Source organism: Balaenoptera acutorostrata, chromosome 13, assembly GCF_949987535.1.
Source record: "Balaenoptera acutorostrata chromosome 13, mBalAcu1.1, whole genome shotgun sequence".
Lineage (NCBI taxonomy): Eukaryota > Metazoa > Chordata > Mammalia > Artiodactyla > Balaenopteridae > Balaenoptera > Balaenoptera acutorostrata.
The window spans coordinates 67,802,681-67,829,287 of NC_080076.1; the positions used below are offsets into that span (position 1 = coordinate 67,802,681).

Below are 26,607 nucleotides of genomic sequence, written 5' to 3' on the forward strand. Positions count from 1 at the left end.
CGAGGGCTGCCTCACACCAGAACCCTCTGCATAGTATCCAGAGCCCTGCCCTTGTCGCCTCTGCTGGATCACGGCCCTCTCGCTCTCCGCAAAGCCTCCTTCGATGGATCCACCTGGCTGTGATCCCCCCCTTGTCACAGCAGACACCAGCCCTTTCCGAATGGGCACCCAGAGCTGTAAGGACCAGGTAGTCCATTGGCTCCCCGTGCCCCAGTCCTATGGAGGCGGCACAACTAATAATCACAGGAGTGATGCTGAGAAAAGAGACTGGGGTTCCCTCCAGCCCAGCGAGGCCCCCCCGCCACACAAGCAGAGCCCCAGCTTCCGGACACTGAGAGGGTCACAGAGCCGAACGCTCATTCCAATTTCTGAGGAAAAACGCCATGGAAACCTCCCAAGGAAACACTGAGCAATAACAAAGGCCTTAGTAACAAGAAGCCCTTCTAAGTTCTTTTTCCAGATGCTTCACCAGCAAAACAAGTTTCTTTGTAACTGGGGGGAGGGGAGTGGAGAATTCTCAGGAACATGGAGATAAAATCTCTATCTCTTGGCATGCCCGGTCCTCCAGGAGATTCCGGGAGTGCTGGCACCATTGCCTGCGGGGAAGCCCTTGGGGGTCACACTCTCTCCCTGAAAGATGTTCCTCCTGATCACCCAGAAGTCGGGCCTCACCTCATTCCAGTTGGGCTCAGCCGTGTCCCTGTAGACGCGTGTCTTGGCTTTATTTACAAAGTAGCCAAAGGAATCCACCTCCAGGGTGCAGTACAGACCTGCAGGAGAGTGACACAGAGAGGGTGACCATGCTGTCCCTTATTACCAATGTTTTTTATAAAAGCAGGTGTTATTTTCTAAATCATAAAAAACAGTCTTGGTTTTATTTTTGTCTTGTTTTTTTTGGCCGCACAGCGTGGCATGCGGGATCTTAGTTCCCCGACCAGGGATCGAACCTGTGCCCCCTGCAGTGGAAGTGCAGAGTCTCACCCACTGGACTGCCAGGGAAGTCCTTGGTTTTCTTTTTAAAACAAGACACCAAACCAGTGCCTGGCAAGGTTAGCAGCACCTCACAACAGTGAGCAGGGAACCGGCACCTCTCAGAACATTCGCTCCCCTGCTCACTGACAGCAGCTCGGTGCTGGGAGAAAAGTGGGTGCAGGGGCGCGGCGCCCATCAGTGTACTAATAAAGTTAGTACAGGGTAAAATGAAAAAGTATTTGTATTCAGACTTATTCACCTCTAGTTAGTGAGAATTTATTCAATAGATATTGTGTTCCATTCTTTTTTATTAAAAAATGTCTTTACTGAGGTATGAATTGTATACCTTAAAGTTTACCCACTTTAAGTGACCAATTCAATGCTTTTTGGTAAGTTTACAGAGTGGTGTAATCACTACCACTATCCAATTGTAGCACATTTCCATCACCCCTAAAAGATCTCTTATGCCCATTTCTCCCATTCAACCACAAATCTGTAAATTTGTTTTTTATGTCTATCTGAATCTCTCGCTCATTTTTTAAAAACTGGGTTGTCTCAAGCATTGCGTTATAAGAGTTCTCTATATATTCTGGATACAAGGCCCTGATCATATATACACAGTTTGTAAATATCTTCTATCTTGTGACTCATCAGGGATTTCTTCTTTGGTTTTGTAGCAACGGTGGGAAGGTCAGCAGAACGGTGCCTGCCCTGTGTCCTCCTCCGAGGGACCCTGAGAACTTGGTGCCAGGCTGACAGGTGAGCGTGTGCTGTACCTGGGCTGAAATGCGACCAGCCCTCACCACTCTGACAGCTCAAGTGGCTGGGAGAGGTGCCCCCAGGGGGAAGTATTAAAAGGGTCTCCCTCTGGCTCATCAGAGCGGCAGAATCTCCTCTGCTGACCAGGGTCAGGGTGCTGGCCCTCAGCCTCCTGGCTTCCTAGCAACCTAGGCAGCGTTTTCTGTCTATAGCAAACCCCAGCCCCTGCAATTGCAGGACTCGCCTGCAGGGGGCAGCTCCCCAGCTCGCAGGGTCTGAGCCAGGCGCCGGCAACAGCAGGGTCCAACCCAGGGAAAGCAACACCACACCCAGTGGGCGTCAGCCAGCACCGCACCTCCCGGCGGTCAGCTGCTTCTCTGGTCCCCGCACCCTTCGGCTCAGTGTCCGGCCGCCTTCCTCCCCAACCCAGCTGCTTACTAGAACTCTGCTTAAAGCCAGTGGCGGAGTGGACGATGACATTCAGGAACCCGTAGAGCCCGGGAGATTCATCATCTGTGCGAGAGACCAGAGAGGTGAGCATCCGTCCTCCTGGGAGAAGCAGGCAGGTGACAGGTTCTGCTTCAAGGTGACCCTCATGGGGGCCCATGTGACTGTCACTTGCTTAGCAGGGGACAAGGCAATGTCAGGAGCAGAAACACACCCGTCGTGGCCTCTGTCTCGGGGACCTTAGGATCTAGTTGGGTTCACAACACGGGCAAACCAGGGACCGAGAAGAGATGTGACAGGTTCTCGGGACAGGAGAGGGGTCGGGGAGCATGCTACGTGGATGGGGTGTGTGTGCCTGAGTGTACAAAGCATACCCCTGTGTGTGGCTGCATGTGCATGAGTGTGTGTAACAGTGAATGCAAGATGCAGCACAACCACAGGTGGGGGCGGGCGGCACCAGGCTGAGGGGTGGGCGGGGGGACGGGGAGCGGGACCCAGAGCACAGAGGGCCTGAGGAGCGGCTCGGGACTTGGGGCCAAGTCATAGGTCTTCTCAGCCACCCGGTGGCCGCCACCTGGGAGCGACCACCCCTAACCCATCCCGTCCACACCCTGGAGAGGCTGACAGGCCCTCAGCAGCACACCCAGCCTTGGAATGGACGTCTCTGGTCCCAGGATGGCACTAACAGCAGAAAGGGACAGCGGCCTGGGGGGCACAGCCCACCTTCTTTGTTGATGGTCAGTGGGATGCTGTGGACGGTCTGAAGCTTGACGCACGAGTTGGTCAGCATCTGCAGCTCCACGGACGTCAGGGAGAAACTCTTGAAACCTGAGATGGAGGCACAGGCGCACCAACTGGTGAGTCTGCCCGGCTCTCGGACTCCCCAGGACCCCCATGGGGTGTTCTCAGACGTGCCCCCACTGGGTCCTCAGCACACCCTGGTTAGGAGGACCACAGGGGCCACCTGCTCCCAGGCAGGAGCCGGTAAGGGGCAGGTGAGGCATGGCCCCGGGGGGACCAGGCTAGGCTCAGAGGGTGGGAGGAATCTTTGCACAACGCTCACAAACACAGGGCCGCCCACCACCTTGGCACGACCTCAAGGCGGTTGCGAGGGGGTGATCTGGGGCACCTTCCTGTGGGGCTATGTCCCCTGCGCCCCCTCCTCTCCACCAGGTGGGGAAAGGGGATTATTTCTGAGCAGACAAAACATGCTGTAAATGGTCTGGGCCCCTGGTTACAACAGGACACCTGGGACAGGAACTCTGGCAGGGCCCCAGGCACTGGCCATCAGAGTCACCAGGAGCGCCCGTCCTGCCCCCGGAGGCAGTGGCACTGGGGTCTCAGCACAGGCATGAATGACAACCCTGGGGGGACAGGCGCTCAGGACAGGGCAGAGGCGTGTGGAGCCCCCAACCTACCTTGGGGGGCACACAGGGCACACACGGAAACCTTTTAGCAAGGATGGCTCGGGAATCCCAAACCGTATGGCTGGGGGCGGAGGAGGGAACCGGCAGCTGCAGCCCCAGGACCTGGGGCAGGGTCTGCCATCCCACCCTGAAGGCTGCCAGGCAGGACGGGGCAGCTCTGAGCTGAGCAGAAGGAAAGAACTGCTAACGGAGGGAAGCGCCCAAAGAAGGGGCCGTCCAGAGGGGAGTAGGCGCCCTGTCCTGACAGCAGTCAAGCACAGGGGAGCAGGGCCAGCACAGTGTGGCTGCCCAGGTGGGCCCAGTCGAGGGCCGTATGGCATCAGCATCTGCTGGGGTGTGTGGCAGGCCTGGGGGTGGCAAGGCGGGTGGGCCACGTGCGTGGCAGCCTCGGAAAGGCAGCAGGGATGCAGGGGGGCCCCCGGGGGCAGGCAGGGAATTCAGAGTAGGGAGGTCCAGAATGCAGGCGGGAATTCAGAGAAGGCCAGAGGAGGGGAAGGGGGTTCATGGGAGGAGGTCAGAGGGCAGGCAGGGGGGCACAGAGGGCAGGGGGCCCTATCAGGACAGCCCCTCCCCCATTATTTCCCGTTTTAGGGCTCCACTGCACATCTCACTTGGATAAGAGTTCCACTGTCCCTTGGGGAAAACAAGGTTTGAGACCATGGGAGGTGACCGTCCAGCCCTGACGCTCCTGAGCCCACGTCCTGAGCGCACAGGCCACTCACATTTCTTCTGCTGCTCCCGGATGTTCTCCCTCCACTCGGCCCGCTCATAGTCGGATGAGATCAGGAACGTGTAACTCTGGGCGGGGGGAGAGCACACCCGTTATCTCCACCCCGGCTGAGCAGGCGCCCAGTGGATCCAGGGCTCCGTCCTGGTCACCGCGTGGAGCCTGCAGCACGCCCACAGGAGGCACGAGCATCTCCGTGCTGCAGGCCGGCCGAGCTGGGGCGGCTGTGCTCACAGCACTGCTCGTCCCTCCCTGCACCCTCCGCCCCTCCTGCTGCGCCTGGGTCAGGGCGTGACGAATCAGAGTGTAGGGCCACCGGGGTCACCAGGTGGGACCTGCAGAGGGGAGGGCTGATGCCCACAAGCCGGGCCCATGACGCAGAGGCAAGGCTCCCGCAAAGCCCACCGGCTGCCCCCCACCGGCTGCCCCCTGACAAGTGCGTGATGCCCATGGAGGGAAAGGTCCCGGCTACAGAGGCAGCAGAAGCCACTCAGGAGAGAAGCTGTCTCTCTGGCCCAAGAGGTCCCGGACAGCATTCCTGCACCAAGGGCTGGGTCTGCACAAACCTGCAAGCCCCCCGCCCTATTGAGACTCCCTGGAGACCCCACCACCTCCCAGCCATGGGGGCTCCGGCCCAAAGCCCCAGAGAGTGGCCTGTGTGCCATGCTGGGCGCTCACCTTGCCGTTGCGGCTGTGCACGCGGAAGGCCATGCTGGGGGACATGAGCAAGAGCAGCGACTCCTGCTCTGAGAGCTTCTTCCTCAGCCTCTCGATGGCCTTGCTGCCCTTGTTCGCTCTCTGTGGGGAGAGGGCACGGTCATGTTTCCAGCTCTGGCCCAGCGCGGCCCGCTCCCGCTCCGCCTGCCCCACCACCCCTGATGCTCGGTCCGTGGAGGACGGGAGACCGTCTGGCGGCCCAGCGTGGACAGGGTCTCGGCCACAGCGTCCAGGCCCGGCATAGGCTGCCGGACGTGCTCAGCCCATTCTTCTTAAGGGATTAAGTTCTTTCTCTCACAAACCTCCCTTTTTTCACTTGCTCCAAACTTAGACAATGTGAAGGGGCCTGTCGTGACCCCAAAGGCCCCTCCCTGCTCCCGGATCTGCCACATTTCAGCATCAGGTCCCCCGGGAGTGACTGCAAGGGTCCTGATGGAGGGTGACATGCACCCCCAGGACCTGGCTGGGAAAATCCTCCCTGCCGCGTGTCGTGTTCCTCCCTCCTGAAGCCCTCTGTCCCCGGGGGAGGCTGTGCTGCCTGCCACTAGGCAGAGGGCACGGCTCGGATGGGTGAGTGGTGGCAGAGAGCTTGACAGCCCCGCGGATGCAGCCCTGGCTCCCCTCTGCCTCGGGACACTCTGCCATGGGGGCCACGGGTCCGTCGGGACAAATAAACAACCCAGAGTTCACGCCGGTCCTGGGGCTCCTGTGCTTTCCTCATCCTGCAGGGTTTGCAGTACAGAAGGCTGGGTAGGGTGAGGGCTGAGAAGGACCCCTGTCCTGCTGCACCCACCTCAGCTGGGTGTCTCTGAACATCAACCTTCTGGGGACCCACTTTGTCTTTGGCCACCGTGAGGCACCCGCTCTGGCCTGGGCTGACCCTACAGGTGAGGGGTTCATCCTCACTGCTCCTCCAGAACACTGTTCTTCTCCAGAAACAACCAGGGGCCTGCTGGGTGCAGTCCAGAACCCCTGGAGGGGCCGTGTTTCCCCCCAGCCTGGGATTCGCTCCGGATCAGGGCAGTTATGAGAGGGACAGAGGGGCACCTCCCCCCACCCCATCCTGGACGGCTCCATGCCTGATGGGAGGCCTGGCACTGAGAGGGCTCACTGGGGTCCCAGCAGGTCCCAGAGACCAGCAGTGGGGTCAGATGCCCTGCAGAACTCGCCCGCCTGCCAGCCTGAGGGGATGCTGCCCACTCGAGCTGCAGAGCCTGGCCTGGCACCACCCCCCCAGCCCCACCTTCTCTCTCTGGATGTCACTCTTGATCTGGGAGATCTTGATCTTCATGGCATCCAGCTCCTCATCCAGCACCAGGGGGATGTTGGGTGCGGCCTCCGAGTCGTCTACTGTCTGGAAGCTGAGATCCGTGAGCGGGATGTACCATTTGCAGTCGTATTGCTGCGTTTTGCTGGGTGGGGGGAGGGGCAGGTTAACAGGCTGACCACCTTCCTTTGCTTAAGTCACTGCTTTCGACACTGGGGAACCCTAAGTTCATGGCCACGAAGTTTACCTGACCTTCAAACTCTGCTCATGGTCCCTGACACAGGCTGGGATAAGGCCACAGGCAGACACTGGCGACCCAGCCTTGGTGACCCCTGCGGAGGGGCATTGTGTACGAGTGACCCAGGCCCCATGGGTCTGACAAGCCCTCATCCACCCCACTCTGTGCTGACGGTGGTGGCTCATAGGCTCCCTGACGCGGGAGACCACCTAGGCCGCCAACGACAGTCAGGACAGGACTGCAGACACGTCCAGAGCTGTAGAGTTTGAGGGGCTGCAAATCTACCCGGTGTAATCCCTCCCTCGACAGATGGGCAAACCAAGGCTCTCTTCTGATTAAATCCACTCAGCGTGGTGATGGCAGAATGGGGTGAAGAGCCCAGTTCTGGTTCTTCCCAACGTGACCTTCTTTCCTCCATTCCAGCCACTGCCTCCCCCCTCCGGCCCCCCACTGCTGCAACCTGTGTGGTCTGATCCCTGGGGGTTTGGGTGGGGTCTGCAGGCCAATGCTGAGAATCACTTAGAAGCCACCATGATCTCGGGAAGACAAAATGTAGGGATCACCTAGTGATGCCCTCCGAGGACAGGGGAGGGGCAACCAGTGTCCATCCCCCACCTGCACCAGACCCTGCAGCCCCCTGACCTGTCTGGGTCACGACATGACAGCCCCCCAGTAGCACCTGAAGTCATAGTCAACAGCCTGGTCACCCACCCAGACCCTGAATGTCTCCAGATTCCTAATGATGAACTTTGACCTTGAGCCTGGCATCACATCCAGTTGGAGACAGAATGTAGCTTAACAAGAGCAGCCTGGCAACAGGTTACGACCTCTCGAGGCTCACTGGAAAGAACACCAGGTCTCCTCCTATAGAAACCACCCCATACCCCGGGGACCCTCCTCTCAGCCGGGGCCGCACGGTCACTCACCCTCCGCTCTGCTTCTTGAGCTTGGTGCACAGGAGCAGGTCAGTGAAGAGGAAGACGTGCCGCAGCTTACGGGCCCCCTCCACCAGCTCCACCATGAAGCTGTCCTTCAGCAGCTGCCGGTGCTGCAGGGGCGGGGGGGGGGGGTGCTGGTCAGGGCAGGGGTGGCCTGGGCCTCCACTCCCCCCACCTCCAACCCTCACACCCACTTCCCAGCGCTCCTTCCACCTCATCCGCCCGCAAACACACACGCCAAACGCCTTGCTCTTTGTTCATCAAAGTTCCCAAGCCCCAGACAGAGTCACGGCCACTGGCCTGGAGGCCGGAGGGAACATTGCAGCCAAGGTGACAGGAGAGCCCCTCTGAGCAGGGCGGCCCATACATCCCCAGGACAGGCCTGGAGACCCAGGCAAGAGGCCGGCCACGTGAAGAGGGGATGTTCTCGTACGGGGACCGTCAAGGCTCAGGTAATAAGAGCTTGGTGCTCGGCCTAGAGGGGACTGCCTGGTAAGGGGGGAGGAGACGGGCCGGGAGAACTCCGAGAGGGGGCAGTCACGCTAAGGGCTGGGCCTGGATCTGAGGGCATCAGGAGGCCGGGCAGGGGTCCTCCAGCTGGGACCCCACATTCTAGTCCTTCTGAGGTCAGTGCCCAATGATAGGCAGGGGCCCACATAGGGGTTTTATACCTCTGATGCCCACCCCTGACCCTGAGGCATCCTCGAAGGAGCAGGGAGACTAGAGGCACCAGTCACCAGCAAGCCCTGTGCCTCTCTGCCCCTGGGGGCTTCATCTGAAAGACAAGGGATGGTCCATGGCTCACAAGTTTCCAGGGCACATGGAGGTAAGTCGGTAATTCACCTGACAAACAGTGCCCGCCACCTCATCTGGGCTGGCGCTGTGCCGTGCCGAGGACACAGAGACAGGATGAGAGGCTGCCCCACGCACACCCCGGGTGTGCTGTGCCAGCACGTGGCCTGTCATCGGATGTGACCCTCCTGCTGTGGGTGAGTCCTCGTGCCCACTTCGAAGATGAGAAGCCTGAGCCTCAGGGAGCTCCACCATCCACCCCAGGCAGCACAGGGAGCGAGCGGGGACGCTCAGGGGTCTGTGCCCAGGAGGAGAGAGACCAGGTGCTCATCGGGGACCCTGCCCGCCTGGCCTCAGGGAAGGACCCCCAGAAAGGGCAACTCCCCACCCCTCTCTGTGATGGCCTGGGAAGGGTCCGGAGGGTCAGGCACACATACCACAGGGGGCAAAGACCCACAGCGTCTCGCTACCCCTGTCACCCCACCCCCCTCAACACCCACCGCCCCCCCAGCAGGTCTGGGGACCTGGCTCCACTGCCACCTGCCGCCTGAGGTTCTTATCAGGGAGCCTGTGCCTCCCTGAACTCCCCCATACTCTCAGCAGGAGCCCCCCAGAAGCAAATGCAGCCCGGGCCAGGCCCCCCAATACTCCCACATCACCGTCATGCGCAGCTCGGCTCACAGCAGCCAGCCAGGCCCTGGCATGGAGACTGGATGATTTACATGGGAGCCGCCAGTGCCAACCAGACCATAAGTGGGAGGGCAGGAGGGCTGCCCACGTGCCCAGGCCGTGACCCATCGTCACTGCCCTCCCCTGTCTGCTGTGGGCATAGGCAAGCCCCGCGTCCGCACCCATGGGAAGCATAGAAGCATGTGCACCTGGGGACACGGCCATGCAGCACTGGGGACCTGGGCAGCCTGACTTCGGGGTCTGTGCTGGGGGGCAGGTCCTGGGACACTGAGGTCCTCGAGGAATGCCCCCTCGGCAGGGACACGGCAGATGGTCTTCCAGCCCAGGAGGCAGGACCAAGGGACCTTCTGTGAGGGGGGCACTGCACTCCTTTCTCCACACAAAGGAGCTGAGCTTCTGGCCATTGCCAGCAGAGGGCCCCCGACATCCAGCTCAGAGGTGGATTCGTCCCCTCTGCCCGCAGGTCAGAATCGTCCAGGGTCCCAGCCCTGATGGAGCCCCCTGCAGGCCCTTCCCCTCCTCCGCCGGGTCCTGCCGCTCACAGGTTCATCCAAAGTCCCACCCCAGCCACCAACTTCATCCTCCACAGGCCACCAGCGTCACCCTGGCACTTGTGGCAGCCCGTACATCCACCCATCCGTGTTAGCAGACACGGGCTCAGACAGCAGCCCTGGGGGGCTCTGATGGGTGGACTCAGTTGCCAGGCCCCTCCCCATGTACCCCTGCCTGTGCAAATCCTCATTTTCCAGGAGAAGCCCCCCCACCCCATGACGTCCTGGCCTGAGCCTTGCTCTGTGCTGCACCCCGTCTCCGAGGGCCACACGAGGTGCACAGCGTGGGGAGTGGACGGTGTGGCTGTCCTCTGAGCGCAGTAGGACTTTCTCACCACGAGCTTCCCCATCGTGGCAGATGTCCTCCCTCCCAAGGAGGCCCCAGGCCTCACTTCTGAACCCCAGCCCACCCTGGTGTCCTGCAGTGGCTCAAACAGAAAATGTGCAGCAGATGGGCAGGAAGAGTCTCCCAGCTCCAGGAAAGCAGGGCCCCCAACCACGATACTGGCAAATCCACGAAGGGAGCCCGGACCCTGGCCCAGGGGTCAGGCCTCATTCTGTCTCTATCTGTAGACCCCAGCCCCCAGCTCTCGAGGACGTCCCAGGCAGGAGTGTGGGTGTGGATCTGCCTGCATCCTGGTCTAGCCGCCATCAATCTCCCTTACTGTGCTCCTGACGGAGAGCCCTGAATGAAGGCGTGTGCGAATCAGACTCCCGATATCAGGGTCACCGGCCTTTCTCCCCCATTCGTGGCTGAGGCACCCAAGCGATTCCCCTCAAGGAGCAGACACCACAGGTCAACAGGACCAGATGCTGGTGGGGATGGGGTGGACGCAGGTAGAAGCCCTGCCTCCGTGAAGCACCAGCCCCTACACACTTCCCACTCAGGCGCCCCGGGACCCCGACCATGGGTCCACGGGGAAGGAGGCCTGGGATACAGATGCGGGCTCAAGGGCCTGGCTGACAACTGCCAGGCGACATCTGATTTTCCTCAATTCCTGAAGGCAGCTGCTTCCAATGATCCGAAGAGCAAGGAGGCACTTCTCCCCGGGGAACCTAAGTGCAGCGGGAGACACAGGCGCAGACTCAGCACCCACAGAAGGACTCGCACGGCTGCTTCCCAGGAGGGCGGTGCTCTTATAAAGGAACTGCCTGCGAGAGAGCATGGTGTCCCAGGAGGGGAGACCAAGCAGCATGAACCCGACAGGGACGGGAGTCTTGACGGAAGCAAATCCCGAGTCTGGTGAGACCGTGTGAACTGCTGACAAGGGAGGCCGAGCACTCAGGTACCACTTCCCACACAGGTGTGGAAGCACAGGGCTGAGAGCAGCCTGCCCGCCAGCCCCGCGTCCTGGCGCGTCAGCCTCGGCGCCGCCGAGCACCTGGCACACTAACGGGAAGAGGAGTGGCTCCGAGCGGCAGCTACAGTAAGGTTCGCTGCCAGCCCACGTGTTGCTGGGCCATACGGCTCCTGTCCCTGCACGAGACCCCAGAGGCCACGGGTCCGCACCCCCGCCCCGCCCCGCGGTGCCACTTCCAACGAAAGGTGCTCACACTAGACGCCGCCCCTGACTGGCACACCTCTGCCATCTTGCTGCAAGCTGCCTGGCACCGGGCTGGGCCCCTCCCGGGAAGGAGCGGAGGTGGCAGGGGTGGCGTCTGAGCCCCTCTGTTCCACACCCTCTCATCTACGATGTGCAGAGAGATGGAGACCGGGAGGGGCTGTCAGGGAGGGAGGGAGGAGGGAAAGGAGGGCCCTCCTGGCCGAAGAAGTCAACCACGTTCGTTCGTTCTCCAGCCGTTCTCCAGCCGCAAACACAAACCACACCCGCCTCCCCTTCATCACCTTTAAAGTCCTTAAACCCACTGTTAACTATATGTTAATGAAAGAACACTCAAGAGAAACCGAGTGGTCCCCAGGCACACAAATGCCATCCTCCTTCTCACCGGTCTCCTTAGCTGGGGACCCTGATCCGGCAGGGTGTGGGGTGCCCGGGACATAACCCCCCAAGTGAGGCCCGCACCCCTGAAACCACACCCCGATGCCCTGCACACCGGCCTGGGTTCACCCTGCCAGGGTCAAGGGCCCCCAAGTCCAGGCGTTTCTGTGTTGGGCTGAGCTGTGCGGATACAGTGGGCCCCATGCCCACCTCTGCTCGGCCGCCATGCTCACCTCTCCCTTCTTCACGGTCATGGACTGCCGGCGGGGCGTGATCTCCTCGTTAATGCTGGACAGGAAGTTCTGCGAGATGCGGAGGGCGTCTTGCAGCAGCAGGTGGTCGGGGTGGCCAGAGGGGGTGTGTTTCAGCAAGTCCTGCATCGGACGAAGGATGGAGTCAGAGCAGCCCCGGCATCTCTGCCGTGAGAGCCGCAGACGCGCTGGGTGTGACCTGGGGCCGCTTCTCACCATGGCCTGGGCCACGCGGCAGCACTCGTGCGAGCACTGTGCCGGGAGCAGGCCCCTAATGGCGCCCCACAAGCCTATGCTGTTTGCACATTGCAGAGAGGGGCTCCACGCTACAGGTCTGGGGCAGGTTTCTCTACCCGGGCCCTGGCGACATGCAGGGCTGGTTTTGGTGGGGGCTGTCCGGGCACTGGAGGATGCTGGCACCATCCCTGGCCTCTGCCCACTCGATGGCAGTGGAGCCCCCTCGTGTGGTTGTGACAAGCAAAAGTGCCCCTTGACATTGTCACAGGTCCCCTGGGGCAGAACCCATCCTGGTCTGCCGGTCCGTGTGAGGTCAGGAGAAAGCCCCTGACCTTCCCGGCTCCTCCTCTTTTAGATCAGAGCCTGAGAATCCTTCTCTACTGCGAATGCACGTAATTTGTGCTCAACGTCTACGGCTTCCTGGTTCAGAGAAACAAAACCCTCTTAGCTCCCAAATCCTACAGCAAAGAGAACATGGGGAGATGAAATAAGCTCAGGGGAGGCTCTGGTGTTGGGGATCCCAGGCTCCTCCGCCAACCGCTCCTGGTGGCTCTGGCTTCCCCCTGCCAGGCCTGGGCTCATCGTGGTGAGGGGGCCAAATAAAGGGTCTCCAGGACTCTGATGGGCCACCGGCCAGAGTCTCCCAAACCGCAAATCTCAGCTTATCTCCCTCCATCCAGGAACTCTTAGTCGGAGGATGGTAAGAAGTTATGAAACGTGCAATGGATGGAAAACCACGCAGCTTAAAACTGAACGAGGCAGAGCTGTTTGGGCCAAAGTGGGACAACTGCCACAATATAACATTAAGGGGTAAAAAGCCACACGTGGAATGGTATGCACAGCACAACACCGTCTGAGTGATTTAGAAAGATGCCACGTGTGTCGGCATAAAGATCCTTGTGGTGGTGGCTCCTTTGTGGGGAGGAAGCAAGACAGGAAATGGACACTTCAAACACTTCTGTGACTTGGTTGTACATTTTTTAAAAAATGCGCATGTTGGGCTTCCCTGGTGGCGCAGTGGTTAAGAATCCGCCTGCCAATGCAGGGGACACAGGTTTGAGCTCTAGTCCGGGAAGATACTACATGTCGTGGAGCAACTAAGCCCGTGTGCCACAACTACTGAGCCTGCGCTCTAGAGTCCGCAAGCCACAACTACTGAACCCATGTGCCACAACTACTGAAGTCCACGCGCCTAGAGCCCGTGCTCCGCAACAAGAGAAGCCACCGCAATGAGAAGCCCGTGCACCGCAACGAAGAGTAGCCCCCGCTCACCGCAACTAGAGAGAGCCCGCGCGACAACGAAGACCCAACGTAGCCAAAATAAATAAATAAATTTATTAAAAAAAAACAAAGCGCATGTAAGACTTGCTCTAAATACAGACGAATAAGGTCACCTGGCAGTAGGACTGGGGGCTTTTTTTTCCCTGCTTTTGTTTCTCAGTATTAAGACAACCACTTAATAATGTGCAAGTGACTCCCCACTGCCTTTAGGAGCAGCCCCGCCAGGTGGGCCTCCCTGCACACCCTCTCTGCACACGCTCTCCCGGCTGGAGAATGTGGTCTGACCACAGCCCCGGGATGCACCTGCCATTGGTGCCCCAACCTGTACTATGTGTCCCCGCCCCCTCCCCCGGGAAGCTTCTCCACCCGCAAGCCTCTGCCCATGTGGGACGGGATGCTCCCCACCTGTACCCGCTCTGATGAGGCATCTGGAACATCTGGAGAGCCTGCTGCGTTCCCCCTCCCACCCCCAGGAGCCCAGGGATGGCAGAGGTGCCTCACTTCTGCATCCTCAGTACAGGTGTGTGGCAGAAAAGGGTGCAGGCGGGCAAAATTGACAGACATCAGCGTCAGCCCCAGGACAGAAGCCAAGAACCCCAGGGTGAGGAGGCCCTGGGCCCGAGGGACTCACATGCAGGACCAGTGTGCTCCTCGTGACCCGGTCCACAGGCTTGTAGAGCAGGGCTGTGGAGAGACGAAGGGTGAGAGAAGGCGGACCGCCCACCTGCCCACCCACCCTCACTGCAAGGGTGGAGGTGGGGGCAGCCCCAGCCTCCACATCCCCTGGGAACCCCACATCCCCTCGGCTCAGTGACAAGGTTGAACCCGATGCATTGGAAGGTCGGGAACATGGCTGTGAGTCTTCAGTCTGTGACATCAGTGCCAGGTCCAGGGCTGATCAGAACCCGAGCCTGCGTGGCTGACTCAGCAGCAAGCATTCAAAGGCCTCCGTGTTGACGGCCCTCCAGCCTGGGGTCAGGGAGCTGGCCAGCACTCTGGGGAGGAAGCGCCAGCGCAGATCCCAGGCCGGGGGGTGCGGACCAGCACGCTACTCTCCATGTGGCTCCAAGCCTGATGCTGAGATGTGGCTCTTGGTTTTATAAGCGTTTTTGGACCCCTGGACGCCAGCAGCGTGGAGCCCCACCGGCCAGGGCCATCCCCGCTTCTCCGTGGTGGGCACAGCCCATCACAGGCACAGGCGCTTCATGTGTTCTCACATGTAGGGTGCAGCTCCGCCCGTAACCCCCACGACTAGTGCAGGGCATGCATTGTTATCCCCATTTTACAGAAATGGGGGAAACCGGCTCAGAAGGCGGTGTAGCTGTGGCCCCGGCCCACGTCTGCTGTTCTCTGTGAGCGTAACTCCTCCCAAGACCCTAACAGCCAGAAATGAGAAGTACCTTGTTGTTCCTGAGCTCACTCTGCCCAGAGGGATGAGGGCAAACACAGGCCCGGGAGCCCGACTACTTGGCCCTGACCCCTGCCCAGCCACTCTGAATCTGCGTTCTACATGGTCCTTTCCACTCTAAACCTGTTTTATCATCTGAAACAAGGGAAGACAAGAGCCTCCTGCAGGGCCGTTGGGACAACACGATGACACTGTAAATGCCCGACAGTGCCTGCTTTGTGGGAGTCCGATAACTCCCACCTCTTCCTGGTTCTCTGTCCCACCCCCCACCCCCCATTGGTGGCGACAGGTCCTGACCACGTCCCTCCGCACCCACCACGGCCAGCGCTGCTCCCTCCCCATCCCCCCACCCCCCACTACTGGAAATCTGGAGCAGCAGAGGGGCCAGAGTATGACCCAGCTGGGGGCCCTGGCTGCTCCTGCCTGCTGGCAGCGGCCGCCACCACAGGGGCATGCAGGGGCCTCGGCATGGAGAACTCACTTTCCAGAGAGTTCTTGGTCGTTTGGTCCTTGGCATCCTTGTTGCTTCTGGCTCTCAGGTTCTGCAAAGAGAAAAGCACGTTTTCCACAGGGCAGATGAAGCAGCTCTGATGTGGCAGCGAGTTCACGGTCAGGAACCTTCAGCAGAACTCTCACCCTCCTCTCACCGCTGAGAAGCCCAGATGTGGCAAACCTCAGGGCTGTGTCTGGGCCACAGGCTGCAGAACGGGGCCAACTGAGCACACGCTCACCCTGGATGATGCTGCTGACATTAGGATCCGAAATTCTCTATTCTAAGGGGCTGTCCTATGCACCCTGGGATGTTGAATAGCATCCTATGGGTGCAGCAGCACCCTCTCCTCCTGCTGTGACAATCTAAAACATCCCCCGGCATTGCTAAGTGTCTCCAGGGGACAAAATCAGCGCTGGTTGAGAACCTCTGACACAGAGGATCCTGCAAAGAGAGGCAACTGGCAACGCCCACCCTGGGTGCACGGATCAGCTTTCTTGGAGCAGTTAAACAACGTGCAGGGGCTGGTGGGTCAGAAAGAAGAGCACTCAGCTTCGGGGAGGCCAGGGCAGGCCGCTGGCATGCACTCTGCCTCCACCCCAGCCTCCCCTCTCTTGACTTTGCAAACGTCCTTGCCCAGGAAGTAAGCAGAGCTTTTTAGTGGGTGGGTCATTTTTCAACACAACCGTGTCAAAGGCACTGCTGATTTGGTCCACGGTACCAAGAGAAATGTGGATAAAAGGTCCCTGTGTGCCTGAAATAGTCTCTGGAAAGAAGCTGTGGTTAATCCCAGTATGAGACTTCTGAGCAAACAAAAAACACAGCACAGGAATGGGAAGGGGCCTGGAGATGGCCCTCCCAACCTCTCAGGCTGTGGGAAACCTCTTGGGACTAGAAAACATAGTGTATTTTAAACTCACGGGGGCCAAACTCACAATGCACCTTGGTGCCTCTCCTGAGAATTTAGCTCCCCTCAATGACTCCTCCATCTGTCTGCCTCAGCAGCTCCCAGAGGGTGGGCGGGGGGGCGAGGGGGTGTGAGAGCTCAAATCTGCAAGAATTAGGTGCCACTCACGTGAGCCAGGGCAGCAGCCCACGCGCCAAGGGCCCCTGGAAGGTGTGATGAACGTGGGCACCTTGAGCATCTCGGGGCTCTGGGAGGCCTGCCTTAAGAAAACTTACAAGTTTGGTTTAACCCCACATTTCCCAAACTGACTAGACTCCAGAAGCCCTTTTCACATGATTCCTGTTACCTACTTATTATCTGGGAAGCTCGAGCTCGCAGAACCCATCTCAGGCAACTCCAGTCTGACTGGACACTGCAGCACACCCATTTCTCAGGCCAGTCCTGGGAGACATGAAGGACCACTGCTCCACCCTGCCCGTCCTTGGAGATGGACATCCAGTCTCCATGGCCGAGCTCTGACCCCCCAGAATGCAACTCCCCACACCTCTAAATGGCCTGCTTCTTCTGTGTCCTTTTGGTTCATTTCACTGTCTGTGTGGCTCTAATTTCTCTGGGTCTTTTTTGAAACATGGATGGAAAACCAAAGTGGATACCACCTGATGGTAAAAGTTTCACAGAACCGGCATTTGGCCGCGCCGAACCCCGTCCTGCTGCCTGGGCCTGGGCCTGTGCTCAGATTCCCACCTGTGCCTGGTTGGTGGGACCACATGACTCCCGGGTAGTGTGCCACCATCGTTTCCTCCCTCCTCTGTGGACACCTGTCCTGGTGGACGTGAACTTGGCTCCATTTAACCACAGCCTGCTCTTAAAAGATTATGACTCTAATTTGTCAAAGTCACCTGGGACTCGGCGCCAGCATTCCAGCTGTTAGGGGTATGGGGGCTGCTAGTTTAATGAGCTAAAGAGAGGAACAGACCCAATGCTGCAGGCAAACCAGGGCAGCTTCAGAGGGAAGTGCAGAGCCAACCTGCAGCCCTGGGTGCATGTAGCCCGTTACCAGCGGCAACAGGTGGGGAGCAGGGCACCCATGGGCTCTGGGGAACGGTGTGGCACGTTATCACCATGGGAGACGCTGGTGCCGGGACCCACAGGCCCCAGCCCCCGTGATAAATTATAAAATAGCACAAATCCCCTGGAACAAAGCCCAGGTGTGACAGTCGGGGTATGATCGTATCCCAGCAAGAGACCCTCCCCTGCCTATTTCTAGTTTCCGTTTCTCTTCCTAAAGCTGGGGTTTCACTTGGAGGTCTTCCCACCCAGAATCCTTGTTTGGCGGGGAAGGCAGGTCAGGGCTCTGAGGACTACAGGCCTGGGAAGAAGAAAGTATCACCCAACTGCCACGGGCAGAAGCAGGATGGAGCGGGGCAGGGAGGACCTGGCATGGCCACCAGCCCCCGATGGCCGCCTGTCTTCTGCATCCGGGGGGCTCTTCCGAGGCCCCTCGTGCTAACACTCCAGGGCTTGAGGTTTCAGAGCCCCCGGGCTGGTGCGGTGCCCAGCCTGCAGCTTCCTCCCACGCGGGTCGACAGAACGCACACCAGCCCCATCCCCCGGGCCGGCTGCAGACCCCAGAGGAGCAGAGCATGACACCTCCCCACCTGCTCTCCATCCGCAAGGTGCAAAGTCGGCCTCAGGACTCAAGTGTCGAGACCTCTGTTAATGAGGCAGAACTATGGACACCCCGAACTGCACACAGACAGTGCAAGCCTGTCCGGGGTACCCCAGAGCTGGGCCCTGGCCTCTGGCGAGGCAGGGTGCTCCTCGGGCTGCTCCGTCTGTCTGCTCATGACAACCCACAGGCATCTGGAAACACAGCTGAGGTTCACAACCAGACCTTAGTTTGCTGTGCCTTGTTCTCCCGGGTCACGGTGTGCCAACGACCAGCCCACAGCCCACCCTCAGGAGGTGGAGGGGCGCACCTGTCTGAACAGCGTCACGCGTACCTCAGAGATTTCTGCAAACTGAGCGTTGGCCTGACAGCACTTCTCAGCCGTTTCCATGGCAACTCCGTAGTTGTCCACAAAGGCCCGGTACACACCCAGCTGGCTGGCCTGCAGGGAGGAAGGAAGAGAGTGTGGGACAGGTGTAGGGCAGGTGTGGGACAGGTGCGAGACAGGCGGTCTCCATCCCTCTGGGTAACGGGCTTCTGTGCACAGCTCTGGAGGAAGCCCAGGTGCGGCAGACGGTGCAGGGCTGCAGGAAACTCAGCTCCCCCACGCTGTCACTGCCTCCCACCTGCTTCCCCTCCCCACGCGCTAAGCACGCTTTCTTCTTCCAAAGCGACACGTTGAGAAGTGACTCACAGCCCCGGGCGGGTAGCAGTTCTCTTCGTCCTCCCACCCCACTCATTTAAATGGGGCCACCAGCAGCAGCTGAAGTTCCAGGATATCAGTGAACGTGGATGAGCGTCTCCAGCAGGTGGGATGGAGCGGCCCCTTCTCATCCTGGCTGCGGGAGACCTCAGTGGACCCATCCCTGGCCTGAGGGGCCACTGCTCTGCTCCTACCTGATCTCTTCAGACACGCAAGAAACACTCAGTTGAGCTGCCCTTGGAGAAGAGGGGCTCGCGCTGCCCAGACATGAGCCCAGCCCAGACCTGGTGACGGGGCCCAGGTGTCATGCTACACACCTGGCACGTGGGAGACCTCTGCTGCCGGGTGCAAGGCGAGAGGTGTTTGTTTGTCCTGTTCTCAACCAAAGGCATTAATAGAGTGTCTCCTCACTCGGCCTCCTGCTCCAACACTCAGTTGAGTAAAGACTTCCATGGTTGGGGGGAGGGGTCCTGTGTGCAGCCACCACCATCGCTGGGCCCCAGGTCACCTCCAGAGGCAGCAGGGAAACCCCGGCCTGAGGTGTAAGGGCAGACGCCGTGACCTGCTGGCCAGGCCTCCCACTGCACCCAACCAGGAGCGGGAGGCCTGAGGCTTTTGCTGCTGATCCTGGTGTTCGGTCTCCATCGAACCTAAATTTTATTTCTACGTGCATTTGCATTTATATTGAATTTTATGTTTCTTCAGATGGCAATCCCAGATGCCCTTGGCACTGTCTGGTCTTCTGGACTCGCTCCTTGAGGGGGCTGCGTGCGGGCCTGGGGGCGCGAGAGAAAAAGCAGCAGCTGGAGAAGGCCCTGCCCGGCCCCGCTGAGTACCTGGACGAGTCGCTGCATTCCAGACGCCAGGTTCCCTGCCATCCGGTTGGACCCAGAGCCCTGCCTTCTCCCCCTCACCCTCACTCACTGAGCGTCTCCCACAAAAACAAAGGCCCTGCTTGAGGCACTGTCACCTCGAATCATTCAGACACAGCGCAGCCGGCTAGCAGGAGACACACGATGAATAAGTAAAGCAACAAGTAATATGGCAGATGGCTGAAGGCAGAGCAGGCGAGGAGAACAGCGGGGCTGCTTTAGATACTGTGGTCAGGGCGGTCTCTCTAAAGAGGCAACGGCTCAGCCAAGTCCTGAGGGGATATCACTGTTGAACTGTGTCCCCTCAAAATGCATACGTTGAAGCCCTAACCCTGAGCACCTCAGAATGTGACTGTATTTGGAGATGGACCTAAAGAGGTGATTGGGCAAAAATGAAGCCATTCAAGTGGGCCCTGATCCAATCTGACTAGGGGCGTTATGAGAAGAAAAGATTAGGACACAGACAGAGGGACGACCACGTGAGGACACAGAGATGATGGCCTCTACGCGCCGAGAAGAGAGGTCTCGGGAGAAACCAGCCCTGCTCACACCTGGATCTCAGACTTCTAGCCTCCAGAAATGGGAGATAGATCTCTGTTGTTTGAGCCACCTGGACTGTAGCAGCCTTAGTAAACTAACACAGGGTCTTTGGGAGGAGAACCCCTTTCATTACCTCTCCTGCCCCCTCTTCCAGGAGCTCACATCTTCTAAGTGGTTTTTGAGAAGTTCCAAGCAATTCATGCACTAATCAGAACCCGAGCTGCACCAATAAACCAATGGAGATCACATGCCCTCCGATGTGAGGCACCGACAGGACACAGCATCACTGCAGTGGTTTTTTTTTTCTTCCTGCCAGAAGCGCAGAACCTGAATCTATTCCTGAAGAAACATCAGACCCAAACTAGAATGCACCCTTCAGAAAAACGTCAAGGTTGTGGAAGACCAGCAGAGGTTGAGAAACTGGTACAGATGGAAAGAAACTAAGGAGACCTGACAACCACGTACATCTCGTGACCTGGACTGCATCCCGACTCAGAAGGAGAATGGCTACAAAGAACACGATGGCTAACTTGGGAGAGATCTGTAGAAGCAGCGCATATTAAATAATAATATCACTCAACTGTGAACCGTCCTCCGATGGAGGACTGTCCTGTGGGCTGTGGAAGAGCATGTCCTTAGCAAATACACGATGAAGTATTTAGGGGTAAAAGGGCAGAGGGATCTGCATTTTATTCTCAAACTATTCAGCATGTGTGCGTGTGTGTGTGGGGGGGGGGTGTATACAAAGGAGAGAGAAAGAGATAAAGATTAAGCAAATGTGGCAAAATGTTACAATCAGTGCAAAATGTTACAATTGGTATATCCGGCGCACACCCAGTTCTTTGTGCTATTCTTGCAACAATTCAGGAAGTTTGAAATGATTAGAAACAAAAAACCGGAGCTGATAAAAATTCAGCCAGAAACAAAGCCCCTGGATGGGTAGCAATAACCCACAGCCCCACAGGAAGGGGAGTCAAGGCGCCGTCAGGACAGGGCTTCCTAGCTACCAGGTGTGGCTCATGAGTTCCCGGGTGGCAGAGGTACCAGGGCTGGGGCATCACAGGCTCCTCGGGTCCTAAGACTCTCCTAGCTGGGGAGCCTGACCCTGCTGTGCTGATCTGAAAGGCACGGGGACGGTGTCTGTCTGTCCTTGGGGAGACCCAGCGCCCCGCCCCGGCAGCACACACGTGAACATGCAGCACGTGGTTCCTGAGGCTCCACTTCCCACGGCAGCCCCACCTCTCTCCCCACGTCTTTGCGCTGCAACATCTGATATGTGAAGGTAGTTCAAGGACACCAGGGAAACCAGAGGAAACTTTCCAAATTCTGGTGTTCATCAGACTATTAAATTTTTTTTTTTCAGTTTCCGAGTGACTTCAGAGTGTTATTTGGGGAAGAGTGTGGTTGCAGTTTCTGCCCACAACACAATTCTTCAAAGATGTGGGCTTCAACGATGGGGAGCACCTGCGTCAAAACACAGCCTTCCGCTCTCTGGCCACGGGAAAGGGGTCCCGGGCGGGAGAATCTGCAGCCCGGGGCGGTGGCCAACAGGAAAGCCACACCCGGGCGGAACGCCAGAGCCCAGTATGAGCCAAGACAAGCCGGCGGTGGGCCAGCTGGGCGTCTGGGCGGCCCAGGAGGGCTGGGGGTGGCGTTCTTTCACCGCATGCTCTGGGCACTTAGAGAGGGCCCGGTGACCTTGGCCACCCCACCCCCAGAGGACCGGCTTCCCTCGGGAGGGAGAACACTCCAGGGAAAGAGCACAGGAGGCCCGGGCAACCCTTTAATCAGGATTAGGGGTCCTCAGAGGTGGAATCCCGGTCACCCAGGCCTACCCAGCACCCGCCTTCGAGGGCGTCCCAGGATGGGGGCTCACAGTGCTGGGAGGTGGCCTCTTTGCTGCCCCTTATATAGAGACATGCCCCACCAGCCTCCACCTAAAGAGACTGGCTCCCCCTTTAGACCCACAGAGGTGGGGGCTCCTCACACATGAACCTCACACCTTGGAAGACAAACATCGATCCGGCAGCTCCATCTGAGAGTTTTCTCCATCATCCTCAGGTCCCTCAACCACCCCTTCTGCTGGGACAAGTTCTACGTTACCCATGTCTCAGTTCAGTGTTCACCCGAGCCTGGTCCCTTCTGGGGGTGGCCTGGCCAGTGCCAAGGGGTCCAGCAAACCGCTTCATCTGATTACTAGATTTTCCCAATCCCGTTGACTTTTTAAAAGCTGAATCCTTGGCTCCTCGTGGGCCCCGAGGTCAGCAAATGGCCAGAGAAGTTCCCTGACCTGTCCCCACGGCCGCCTCTCCCTCCCTCTAACCAGGGACCCAGAGCTACATCTGCCGAATGGACTCCCAGCCAGTTTTTGGCCCACTGAGCCCTTGCAGAAACCCTTGTTCTGTCATCCAGCACCACCCACCCTCCAGTATTATGCCCCTGAAGGCAGGGCAAAGCACTCTTCCTGGAGGCAGACAGACCAGGGGTACCGTCTGGGCAGGTGACCTCCTGCCCCTCGGCCTCCTCACTTGCATGGGGTGGAGATGGGACCTGCCTGGTGGGGCTGCCTCAGCTCAGGTGAGACAGGGCACCCACAGGCCCCCTTGAGCCCCCTGATCAGAGCTGAACCCACTACCCGGGGACCAGATGGCCTCATGGTCCCTCGGTTCACAGCCTGGCATGGCCATCCCCAGGTACAAACCAGCCCTCCTGCCTTCCTCCAGCCTGTCCACAGGACGCGTCCTGATTCCTGCAAGGCTCCAGGGAGCTGCTGTCACAGTCGCTAGCATTAAACGTGCCTCCAGGTCCCCAAAATGGCTGCGGCGGGAGCTGGGGCCACACGGAAGGCCTGTTCTCACCACTTCCTCAGCCAGGGACCCCCTGGGGACCCAAGGGCTCCTCTCGTATGACCCTGACTTTTATTGACCAGCCTTCCCTCCCCAAACTACTTTTTTAAAAAAAAATTCTTGATTAATTCAAGAGCCTTTAATTCATAGAACTGCAAAAATGAAATAAAGTACAACAAACCCGCGCTGTCCCCACCTGTGCTTGCCCCTCCAGGCTCTGCCTGCCCCAGTCCCCCTGCCCAGAGTCTGAGTCCTGTTCCCAGGGCAGTGGCTTCTTTGTGGTCCAGAGGGGACCAGTCTGGAGACTGGGAACCTTGAGTAAAACTGAGCGGACCCGGAAAGGACCAGAGATGGCATTGGGGCCAGCAGAGGGAGGGAAGCCTTGCTTTCGTGCGGGGTCCAGCAGTGGTGCTGTGGCGGCGCCCCCTCCCCGCAGCCCCCCTTCGGCATCCCAGGCAGTAAGATGTGTCCCAGACTCTCCCTCCCCATTGTGCCCTCAGCAGCCTCGCCCGCAGGTGGCACAAGGCTCAGGGAGAGGCCTGGCCCCCACCCGTCACCCCGCCACCCCCAGGAGGCTGCCGGGTCCCTGCTCCGGGTCACTCACCAGCTTCTGGAATAGGTCGCCCACGCGCTGCTGGTGGCTCCACTGCTGCAGGCGGGGGAGGAGCCCGTCGTAGAACTCCTTGTGGATCTCATAGAGCTCAGGCACTTTGAAGAAGATGGTCTCGATCTGCTGGCTCGTCAGCACCGGCTGAGAGGTGGTGGCAGCAGCCTTCAAAGGTTTCATGGGCTGAAAGAGGGCACAGGTGACTGGTGGGGCAGCACAGGTGTCAGGTCTCGCCACTTGTCAAGTGCACTGTGGTCACGTGACATACATGTTTTTATTTTTAAAATTCCATTAACAATAAAAATTTAAAGCCAGCTTGGTTTGGTACCCGAGTCTTTCACTGGCATCCACTGCCCCTTGGGGAGGCCCAACCTCCACAGAGGTGGCATGTCCTGCCTGCCCACAGGTGTGTCGAGGATCCTGGGAGGGTGGGCTGCTCCCAGGCTGACCTGGGACCTGGGACGCGTGAGCAGAGCTCGCCAGGGCCCATCCTGCCCGCTCAGCCCCTGCACCCTCCTCACCAGCAGCAGCGCCTCCAGGTGGCTCAGGTAAGTCTCCTCGCTAGCCAGGATTCCAGACAGGACCCATTTCCTCATCTCCGAGCCCTTTTCCAAGTCCAGCTCACTCTGCAGGAGAAACAGACAAAAATCAGACCCGGGGTAGGGTGCTTGAGGCGGCCCCTCTCAGAGAGGAAGCTGGCTTGTCAACCTGAGGACAAGCTTCCCAAGAAGGTTCCAGGTGGGATTAAATTAGGAAGGCACGGGAGTCCTGGCATGTCAGCTCGACTGTGGTCACTGCAAATTCTGGATGGTCATCCAGCTAAGCCGAAGGCCACCCTTGGTCTTGACCCCAGGAAACGGGCAGTTTGGAGCTGAGCAGGGTGGGCAAGGCCTCTCTCCACACCTTCTACCCGTGACCAAGGAGTGGCTGTCCTGGAAGAGGCTGAGCCCAGGGGGCGTCGGGCCCCCCACACGGCCACCCCGACTCCTTCCACAGCTCCCCTCTCCTCTCCTGGTACCTGCCTCGCCGGCCTCTGTGCCACTGCCACCTGACCCTTGGACCCACCAGGCCCAGGCAGCACCGCCTCCCTCCCAGCCACAGTGGTGGGGCTGGGGGCTGTGGCCACCTGCCCAAGGGAAACCCCATCCCCTGGGTTCAGGGTCTTTGTCCCTTGAACCTGCTCTTCTGAGCCTGCTTTCCAGACTCTGGACCCGCATACATGTGGGCTACGGCAAGGTCCCCCCTCCCTACCACTAAACGCCCCTCCTATATGTGGGGTGATGCTCTGCTGCCTTTGCCTCAGAAGCACAGAGCTGATGCGCCCCTGGATGCAGATGCAGGGGGTTAGGGTCCAAGAGGCTGGAAGACCACATTCCACCCCTACTTGTGATGGTGTTACGGGGGCGATGTGTCCCTGGTGCCCGAGAATGTTACTGTGTGCAGAGAAAGGGTCTTTAGAGAAGTAATCAAGTTAAAATGAGGTCATTAGGGTGGGCCCTAGTCCAAAATGACTGGTATCCTTCTAAGAAGAGACTAGGCGATCAAAAGGTACAAACTTCCAGTTATAAAATAAATAAGCCCTGGGGATGTAATGAACAGCATGGTGACTATAGTTAATGATACTGTATCGTATACATGAAAGTTGCTGAAAGAATAGATCTTAAGAGTTTTCATCACAAGAAAAAAAATTTGTAATCGTGTGGTGATGGATGTTGACTTATGGTTAGCGATCATTTTACAATTATATACATATATTGAATCGTTATGTTGTACACCTACAACGAATATGTTATATGTCAATGCCTCAATATAAAAAAGAACAAGAGAAGGAGATTAGGACACAGACACACAGAGCGGGAAGACACAGGGAGAAGACGGGCATCTCTAAGCCAAGGAGAGAGGCCCCGGGAAAAACCAACCCTGCTGACTTCCAGCCTCCACAACTGGGATAAATCAACCTCTGTTTTTTAAGCCACACGGTCTGTGGTACTTTATTACAGATGCCCAGGAAACTAAAAGAGATGATGACTCCAAAGGCAATGAAAGTGCTGTTTTCATCGACTTCCTGGCCACAGCCCTCACTTGCTCCTGGACCACCAACAAGGCAAGCCGGTGTCAGGTTGGCCGTACCCATGGCCTGTGCTCCACCAGGCTGAGGCTGCCCTCCCTCTGCCCGGCCTGTGCTGACCCGCCTCACTGTAGTCTGAGGGAGGCGCCAGACGGCTGGGGCCCTGTGTCCAGAGAAGGGGATGTAACAGCCCTGTGCTTTCCGTCATTGGTTTCCCAGCCTGTGGGTGAATGGGAGACAGCTGTGTGTGCACACATGGGGGACAGCCATCAGATTTTTGGCTTAGAGCCACTCCGGGGAAAGGACACCCACGTCCCACACCACAGCCCCCGTCCAGGCCATGCTGGGCAGCGGCTCCAAGAATGGGAGCCTCTGGGGCACAGCGCCCGGAACACACAGGTGCTCCACGAAGACTCACAGAATAAACCAGCCAATGAGAGGATCCAGAACCGCTGGCTGGGCCCTGGCTTGGCCGCATCTTTACGAAGCTCCAAGGGCCCCTCCAGGGAACCCCTGTCCGTGAGACAAGCGGGTCCTGGGGTCTAGGACCATCCATGCAGCCTGCCCTGGGCCCCCAGTGCCACCACCATCAGCACAGATGTGCAGGGTGGAGGGATCCCATCATCTCCTCTCACCTCAGACCACAGAGGCCACGTCGCGAGCGGAGGCGCCTCGGGGAAGCAAGCTCCCAGCGGACCGTGCACGTGCCTCCCAGCGGGTCCAGGGTGAAGGCTCGTGCGCCCGGGAACAACCCCACTACTGTGAGCACGGCCAGTGGGGCTGCTCCCACCGCTGCGGCCTGGAGAGCCGGGCGGAAAAGGCACGTAGGCAGGACAGCGCCCCGTCCAGCTCTCTGTTCCAAAGGGTGCAGCCAGCTCAAGGGAACGTCTGGGCGGGGGCGAGGGCACCTCTCCTCAGACTACAACCTTCTTCTGAGCCTCAAACGGGCCAGTGGCAGCAGACAAGGACGGCTCGGCTCGGCTTGGACACTGGCCCACCCCACCCGGAGGAGAGAGGGTGGAGGGGAAGTGCAGAAGAGAGAGCAAAGGCCAGGGCGGGGACCAGCGATGTTTACGACCCCAGCTCGGCACGTGCCTGCGCTGGGAAGGGCGCGTGAATGCACCCAGTCCAGACGAGAGACCGAGGGAGGAAGCTGGAGGAAAAGGGCGAGTGGAAGAAGGAAGGAAGGAGGCCTCCTCTCACTGCTGCCCGGGAGGGGAGAGGGCAAGGCAACACAACCCTGAGGCTAAAAGAACAAATAAA

General features: G+C 58.9%; 1 protein-coding gene across 5 annotated transcripts in view; it reads right to left on the bottom strand.

Annotated features, from left to right (window-relative positions):
• The window catches only part of BCR (BCR activator of RhoGEF and GTPase), a 103,021-nt gene that overhangs the window by 19,233 nt on the left and 57,181 nt on the right, over positions 1-26,607 (bottom strand). For all 5 annotated transcript variants that reach the window (XR_003621868.2, XM_028162352.2, XM_028162351.2 and 2 more), the window contains exons 3-15: positions 23,798-23,902; positions 23,274-23,459; positions 18,043-18,150; positions 15,124-15,184; positions 13,866-13,918; positions 11,699-11,839; positions 7,481-7,602; positions 6,293-6,461; positions 5,011-5,130; positions 4,328-4,403; positions 2,902-3,006; positions 2,170-2,244; positions 673-770 (exon numbers count right to left, since the gene is read on the bottom strand). Coding sequence is in view for 4 of the 5 variants with exons in the window: in XM_028162352.2 (XP_028018153.2) it covers positions 673-770; positions 2,170-2,244; positions 2,902-3,006; positions 4,328-4,403; positions 5,011-5,130; positions 6,293-6,461; positions 7,481-7,602; positions 11,699-11,839; positions 13,866-13,918; positions 15,124-15,184; positions 18,043-18,150; positions 23,274-23,459; positions 23,798-23,902 (1,419 nt within the window). In the remaining variant the exon portion in view is untranslated. The remainder of the gene's footprint in view (positions 1-672; positions 771-2,169; positions 2,245-2,901; positions 3,007-4,327; positions 4,404-5,010; positions 5,131-6,292; positions 6,462-7,480; positions 7,603-11,698; positions 11,840-13,865; positions 13,919-15,123; positions 15,185-18,042; positions 18,151-23,273; positions 23,460-23,797; positions 23,903-26,607) is intronic.